The sequence below is a fragment of the Scomber japonicus genome, chromosome 9 (assembly GCF_027409825.1).
Source record: "Scomber japonicus isolate fScoJap1 chromosome 9, fScoJap1.pri, whole genome shotgun sequence".
Lineage (NCBI taxonomy): Eukaryota > Metazoa > Chordata > Actinopteri > Scombriformes > Scombridae > Scomber > Scomber japonicus.
In genome coordinates, this window is record NC_070586.1 from 9,127,364 (window position 1) to 9,135,828 (window position 8,465).

At 36.8% G+C, this 8,465-nt stretch overlaps 1 protein-coding gene across 1 annotated transcript in view; it reads left to right on the forward strand.

Annotated features, from left to right (window-relative positions):
- Positions 1–7,534, forward strand: part of ppil2 (peptidylprolyl isomerase (cyclophilin)-like 2) — a 52,877-nt gene extending 45,343 nt beyond the window's left edge. The window contains exons 17-20 of the mRNA XM_053324945.1: positions 1,909–1,981; positions 3,367–3,429; positions 3,562–3,707; positions 7,259–7,534. Of these exons, the coding sequence (XP_053180920.1) occupies positions 1,909–1,981; positions 3,367–3,429; positions 3,562–3,707; positions 7,259–7,361 (385 nt within the window). The 3' untranslated portion in view covers positions 7,362–7,534. The remainder of the gene's footprint in view (positions 1–1,908; positions 1,982–3,366; positions 3,430–3,561; positions 3,708–7,258) is intronic.
- Positions 7,535–8,465: the final 931 nt, after the last annotated feature.

An 8,465-nucleotide genomic window follows, 5' to 3' on the forward strand; every position in this document is an offset into this window, starting at 1 on the left:
ATAAACTGTTTTATTTGTATATGTAATCACTCAGGCGATGATTAGACGAGCAATCGCAAAGCAAACGACAACGAATCAAATGAAGCTGTCCCTATTTCTACTGAAAACAGGTCACAAATGTACAATTTCATTTTTTGAAAAGGCTCATCTGGAAATTGTAGCTATTAAGCAAACGACACTCAAACAGAATGAAATGGAGCCTTTATTGGAGCCTGTTTTCACTAGTGCATTAATACACATGTGGTGCTTTGCTGAGTATCTCCAGCCAGCAGCAGGACGGACGCTGTATGTGGGACCGTCTAAAAATAAACTAAAGTGGCCGTGTTCATAGTAATGAAGGAACATGTCATCCAGAGTAATGCTGTGGCTCACTGATGTGTTTTTAGTCAACAGTGGAGCTCTGTAGCGCAGAGAAATAAGATACTTTACTGGCTGCACTGCTTTACCCAGTCAAATACATGCAAATGCACAAAAGGGGTCGACGTCATTTTAGGTGTCCATGTGGTTTAGTTTAAATTTAAAGGGTTAAAATGTGAAAATAAATGTATGACTAACTTGCACACATTATTTTTTAATGGATTCAGCATCAAATTTCTGCTTTTAATCCATTTTGAGAGAATATATTAGAGGATTATGGTAAAAATGTCTAAGTGGTGTAACCATTAAAACTTTGTACTAAATAATTGAACTTGCTTAAAAACAGTAAATTCTCATAAAACACCATATCAACTAGTTTGGCATGATCCTACATTATAACTTTTATATTAAATAAAGCTAATGGAATACTATTGTTCTACATATTACATTTAATCTGGGTAACCATGGAGATCAGGAAACATTTAGTCATTATTAGTATAAGTCCACTTAAATACACTGTAGGTGGATAAAATGTTTAATATTTATCATTCTTTTGTGGTTACACCATTTGACGTTTTCAGGAGCATTCAGTCTTTTAGTGAAAAATGGTTTAAATGTCATTTCAAATTATATAAAACCAACAAAAATACAAAATGTACATTTTAACAAACCTGATGCTGCTTTTAAGACAATTTTTAAAGATATTTTTGAATCGCTCATCTTCGCCAACACTTATTTGTCACTGACTCATACATCAAAATACCACTCAAGAAATAAATGATCAAGTTTTTGCTTCCTGGCTGCAATTTAATGAGAATTACAGATATTATGTGTGACAAACATCTTGAGAACTGCAACCTTAACAAGTATTTTTATAAGGACATTTAGATTTTAGCATCAATAAAAACTATCTTCAAGTTTCCTTTCTGCTTGTTAGTAATTTAAAATGATAGATTGAACACTTCTGCTTCGTACAGACTATTTTTTTAAAGATATTTTTGTAATTGCTCATCTTGCCATCGCCTTATTTGTCACTGACCCACATATCAGGTAGAACATCTGCATGTAGTTATCGTACAAGTAATGAAAGAAGAAGTAAGAGACGAATAGAGAATAAAACTTTATACAATGTGACTTTACACAGTTGTCAAATTCTGCCCCAAACAAGAATCAACTGTTCAGCGTCCTGACATCTGAACTTCACGGATAGTCTTTCATCATCATCTCACATGTACTCGTAGCATGACACAGCATGTTTTCTGACTCAGTACTTTTAGTCAGTATGAACAGAAAGTACATTCTTCATAGTCCAGCGAGCCCGTAAATGAGAGAGATTTGGTGTCTGGCTCAAGGACACTCCATCAGGGTTTTGTTACAACGGGGCCTTTGAATTGAATTGATTTAAACTCGAATGGTTGAATGGTTATAAAAATGGTTGAATTGGTAATGAATCCATTTCAAATTCAAAGTCTTCTCATTATTTTTTGCTTGGCTGCACTTGTGCCTTTTCACTTCAATGTTTCTATTTTCTTTTTTTTCTTTTTTTTGCAGAGTTGTTGGTGGATTTGAAGCGCTGACGGCGATGGAGAATGTGGAAAGTGATCCTAAAACAGACAAACCCAAAGTAAGAATTAATGATGTTTACAGTCTGGTGTGCCTTAAACATAATTAAATTTGACTTACTAACCATTTATTTAGTTCTGAGGAGAAAACATAGCTTTTAGTCATCATAGTAGTATTTTTTGTAGTAATCTTGAGGCATGAGAGAGCGTATCCAGTGAAATCTTAATTATGAGGATTTTTCTTCATATCATGTTTTAATTTTACAATCTATAAATGTAGCCGACGCTCCTGTCCCGGTGTGCAAATCGCTTTCAGTTCCTAGATCACCAACATTAAAAGCAGCTGTGGGGTACAAGACTCAGCCAGAGTGCCGTGACAGTATTTTGACCCGTACATGGATCATGTAAAGGTCAGGCGCCGAGACAAGAATGAAGCAAGGCCACCGAGAAAGGAGCTGGAAATGTCAGGGAAGGGCTGCACTCAGTCTAGTGTTCAATCTATCATTTTAAATTACTAACAAGCAGAAAGGAAACTTGAAGCTAGTTTTTATTGATGCTAAAATCTAAATTTCCTTATAAAAATACTTGGTTGCAGTTCTCAAGATGTTTGTCACACATAATATCTGTAATTCTCATTAAGTTGCAGCCAGGAAGCAGAAACTTGATAATTTATTTGAGTGGTATTTTGATGTATGAGTCAGTGACAAATAAGGTTTGGCGAAGATGAGCGATTCAAAAATATCTTTAAAAATTGTCTTAAAAGCAGCATCAGGTTTGTTAAAATGTACATTTTGTAGTTTTTGTATCATTTAAAATGACATTTGCATCATTTTTTACCAAAAGTGAGACTGAATGCACCTGAAAATGTCAAATGGTGTAACCACAAAAGAATGATAAGTATTAAATATTTTATCCACCTACAGTGTATTTAAGTGGACTTATACTAATAATGACTGTAAATGTGTCCTGATCTCCATGGTTACCCAGATTAAATGTAATATTTATAACAATTATATTCCATTAGCTTTATTTAATATAAAAGTTATAATGTAAGATCATGCCAAACTAGTTGATATGGTGTTTTATTGACTATTTACTGTTTTTAAGCAACGTTGAATTATTTGGTACAAAGTTTTTATGGTTACACCACTTAGACATTTTTACCATAATCCTCTAATATATTCTCTCAAAATGGATTAAAAGCAGAAATTTGATGCTGGGTCCACAAAAAAAGAATGTGTGCAAGTTATTCATACCTTTATTTTCACATTTTAACCCTTTAAATTTAAACTAAACCACATGGACACACACAACACAAAAAACGTAACATTTTAGATACTTTATCACTCGTAATGGTGACCCCAGCATACACCGGCACTATTGACTTTTTCTTTAAGTGAGCCAAATGCTTTTTTTTAACTGTATTTTATGTGTTTGTCTTTGACAGTCGGAGATCAAGCTCATAAGTACGACTGTGTTTGTGAACCCGTACGAAGAGGCGGATGCTCAGGTTCGTCTATTTACTTGTTTGCAACGTGTCAACACAGTAGTAACGATTATCAAGCTTTGCCTCTTTTATCCTCTGATCTCCCTTGCGTGTTTTTTTGGGGGGCGGGATTGACATGATTTGTGTGTTTTTCAGATTGCAGCAGAGCGAGAAAAAGAGCTGCAGAAGAAGCAGGAGGAGGAGATGCAGCATGACAGCGCCGCCCTGAAGAAAGCAAAGGAGGAGAAGGCGCCAAAGACCTTTAAAGAAGGTGTGGGGAAATATATCAACCCCACCACGGCGTAAGTACACACACACACACACACACACACACACACACACACACACATGCATAGTGATTTAGTGCTTACTGCCATCATCCATAAGAATCCCTGCAGCGTTTATAAAAGCTGCATATGCACAAATCATAAATTAAATAATGTTTCCAGACAGAATTTGGATTAAAAAGTCACACAAACTGTATTACAATGTGTTTTTCAGAGTCTATGCAGCAATGAACGGATCATAAAACATGATAACATAGCAGCACAGAATGATTTGAGGTATAATGTGAAAAACTGACAATTACTGAGAGGATTAACCACCCCCCCCCCAGGGAATAATTCAGGTTTATTACCCAGACTGTGTTTTTATTGCATGTAAGCATATTGTGTGTTTTGTGATATTACAACACATTTTATGTTTTAGATCTGTGCTGCAACTCTTGTTTTAGCAGCTCTGGCACGATATATATAACAGCTTAGATCTTTATTGGTGCTTTTCCACTACACAGTTCCAGCTCGACTCGACTCGACTCGTTTTTTTTTGCATTTCCACTAGCAACAGTATCTGGTACCTGCTACTTTTTTAGTACCTGCTCTGCTGAGGTTCCAAGCGAGCTGAGCCGATACTAAATGTGACGTCAACAGACTGCCGGCCGATGATTGGTCAGAAGAGTTGTCGCTGGAAGAGTCATGAGCCGTTCCACACAAGAATCAAACCCGGCATTTTTAAATACCGGCAACAGCGAAACAGCGATTCGGTTTCTCTTCTCTTTGCTTTGTGTGTGACAGAAAGCCTCATACAGCAGCAAGTACACCTTCGCCTCCATGTCCTCCATTGTTTATGTGTTTGTGTCGCGTAGAAAACGAAGTCACAGCAGTATCGCAGAGCCGTGCTATGACGACCCCGTCCACGTTGAGTAGGTACCTTTTTGTAATGGAAAAGGTCGTTCCTGGAGCCGCGTCAAGCCGAGTAGTGCTGGAACTGTGTAGTGGAAAAGCGCCATATGTTTGAAGAGTAAACCTCAAAATAATCTAATAAACCAAATAACAAGATAAAAGAAAACATGGGATTCTTGTCCTTTTGCAAAAAGTTAAAAGCTATATTTTTATGGTAGTTTGTTCTGTGTTATTTTCTACAATGCTCAGGTGTATACAACTTCAATTAAGAGCTTAATTGTGGTTCAATGTTTTAGTAGTATAATAAAAAAAAATAAGGCTGTTACATCTAAAAACACTTTCCACAATATTACCTTGTAGCATCTGTGGCAATGCTGAAATTACTGCCATTATTCAAAATGAAGGTGCATCAGCTGCACTTAAAATGCTGTGCTTCACGCTGGTGTTAATTAAGACATAATTAAGTTAATGTTTTTCCCTTTCTTTGACATTTTATTGTCAGAATTTACCCATTTTATCCCAGAATGATACTAGTTCATTATAATTATTAGCCCCTGTCATCACATCAGTTTCTCTTATATAGTTTTATGCAGATCTCCCAAATAATAGTGTAATCCACATGTTCCTGGACAGTTGAATGTATAATGGCAGGTGGGGGGTTTTAGCATTTAGTCACTTTATGGGTTTTTTTAGGGTTTCGGATTTACAAGGGAGGAAGGACATCAGAGAGGTTTATCTGAAATGAACATTATGTTGTGAAATGTCTAAAAACATCTTTCTGTGACATGAATTGATCAAATATTACAGTGGTGAGGTCAGAGTTCAAGTCGGTATAATTATTTTAAACCTTTGATTCTGAGTTTTTCTAACTTCAGAGGATTTTCTTAACACTTCTTTACCCTACATATCCTAACTGAACACCCAACTCTTCAGCTCTAAACTCCTTCTAGCTCATTATTTCAGTTTTTCAGCTGCCTTATGATTGCGGCCAGTAGTTTACCGCAAGCAAGCTCAAACAATATAAGTGTAGCTACCTGCTCAGCACCAAACAGCAGAGAGCCAACGTAAACGAGAAATATAAAGGAAGTTTAAGTTCTGGCAAAGTCTTTTTGAAACTGATTTTAATGGATAGTTTAGGATAAATTTCCAAAACGGCAGCCATGTTCATCCAGTTTGAAAGTGTAAAGTAGGTGATATTAATGTTTTATTATATTAGTATTTTATAATTGTTACAGTTTTCTTTATTTTTTTGTCACTTCAGCGACTGATGAAATAATTTCTTGTTTATATCAATCACTAAGTTTTTATTATTTGAACACTGAAGTTGGAAACTGGTTTAAAATGGTTAAACCTGACTTTAAAAAAAGGCTTTTAATAACGCTTTACACACTGCTCTGCGTATATTTTCTTTGACCAGTTTTTCGGACTTGAAGGTACCTTAATGCTGCCTCGATTGATTGAACTCATTGATGTTTTTGTGTGCAAGACCAAATCCTTGAAATATATAAGTTTACTTATACCATTGAGAATTGTATGTTTAGGTTAAGATTGAAGATGGTTTTAAAAGTTCTGTGAAGATAAAAAAAAATAATAATTTAACATTTTGGTAACATTTTGCTTTATTGCTGAGAGTTAGATGAGAAGATTGATCCCACTCATGTTTTTAAGAGTGGGATCAATCTTCTCTTTTAACTCAAGAAGAAGGCAAACAAGCATATTTTCCCAAAAGTGTTGAACTATGGCTTTAACTTCGCAAAAAGCCTTTACTTCACCCAAAAAATCTTTGATCTTAACCTGCACATAAAATGTTAAATGTCATAACAAAACTTGAGTATTTCAAGGATTACGTTCGACACAAAGAAAGATGTTGAATGTGGGACATTAAGGAGCTTTTGAAGATGAAAAAGCTGCATTGCTTCATCTTCACAAAGCCTGAAACCAACCCAAGTATTCCTTTAACATTTGGGTAAGAAGGTTTGATTCATAAGAACATCCAAATATATGCATTACTGCAGGGGTGTCAAACATGCGGCCCGTGGGCCAGAACCGGCCCGCCGAGAGGTCCAATCTGGCCCAGTTTCCTTCTTCCTCTTTTCCTTGCTTCCTTCCTTCATTCCTTCCATCTGTCCTTCCTTCCTTCCTTCATTCCTTCCATCTGTCCTTCTTCCCTTCCTTCCATCTTTCATTACTTCCTTCCGATCTTCCCTTCCTTCCTTCCTTCCATCTTTCATTCCTTCCTTCCAATCTTCCCTTCCTTCCTTCCTTCCTTCCTGTATTATCTTCCTTCTCCTTCTTCTTTTCCTTCCGTCCTTCCTTCCTTTTAGTGATCGGGCCCACATGAGATCAAATTGAGCTGTATGTGGCCCTTGAATGAAAATGAGTTTGACACCCCTGCACTACAGTCAGGTGAAGGAAAGGTTCATGTTGATGTCTCTGTTGTCGAACCCCAAAAAGAGAAGCCAAGATTTTGCGAGTAAGAAAGGAAAGAAAGTCTGGGACACATTTACAAAAAGCATAAACAACAAATTTACAAAGACAATAGGGTCATGAGAGGGAATTCATACAGAAGAGAAAGCCTTTTAATCATCAACAAACAAGAGGCACATATCCGTGGAGTAAAGCAGCATCATGGAGGTCCTCCGTGTGCTGACAGTCTGCTTCTTGTCTTTCAGAAAACGCTCGGCCCCTGAAGCCGACAGCGAACCGTCTACCAGCGGTGTAACAGTCAAGAAGTCCAAAGGAAAGACCGGCTTCGGAGACTTCAGCTCCTGGTAGCTCCGACATCTTCAGTTAATCACGTTAAAGTTATCTCTCTGTATTTTTACTGGTCAGGCGTCAGAGTGCGAGAAAATGTTTAATTTTTCAATTCTTACCATTTTTTGTTGTCTTTATCACGTCTACATAGTGTTTGCTTTTATAGTGTAAAGCAATGAATTAAAGCGTCTTTTTTTTTTCAAAATATAGTGTGATCATTTCTTTTTATCCATCCTTCAAAGACCGTTAATTACTTTTTGGAGCCAGCTTGAAGATATAGAGACACTTTTAGTGCAATGGAGCATTAAATATGAGCATATTCAAACTTTTTACGGGGAAACACAACTCATCAAAGACTGTAAATAAATAAATAAATGGACGTAACCATAGTGACATGGTTTGTGGACTCCTGTTTTGAAGCCTTGAGTTTGCCATTGAGACTGTCGCCATGTTGGATATTTGGAGCCAGAAGTGATTGTATTTATAGGAGAGGGTGGAGCTGATGCTAGCTACTGATGATTATCTATGCTAATGCTAACTTTCACTAGCCAAAAAAAGAGGCTTAAAACCATTAAAACAAATATATTTACTGGAAAAACTGAACATCTGTATCCTTAGAGGGTATTTTAGTCCAACCAAATGCTTAATAAGACGTTTTTTAGGCCACCAAAGTTAGAGGTTACGACATGGTTACAGTCATCAATAAACCGTTTACTGAGGTAATAAATCAAGTGAGAATTGGGGTAATATTCTCAGACTTTCATACATTCGGACTTCTTATTTCTGGAGCCAGTGGAGTTTCATTCTGCATCGGCTTCACTTTCCATTCCCAGAGCTACTCGCCTGCTCAGTGTTAGCACTAATTAATCAGATCTTCATCCAAAACAGCCAAATCAATACTACGCCTAAAAGCATCTGATTAATATCTTTCATCCAACACTGTCTCATTAGTATTTGTGAACATGATCAACTCCCATCAACAGATTGTAATGGCTGTGGTTTTTGGATATCGGGGTTCATTTTCCGGTAAAGAATGATGACACGCAGCCATTTCAGCCCCTTGTCAGTTGGCTCTTTTGGCTCGACTCCCAAACCTTAATGAAGGTGCTCGTCACTTTTCCATAA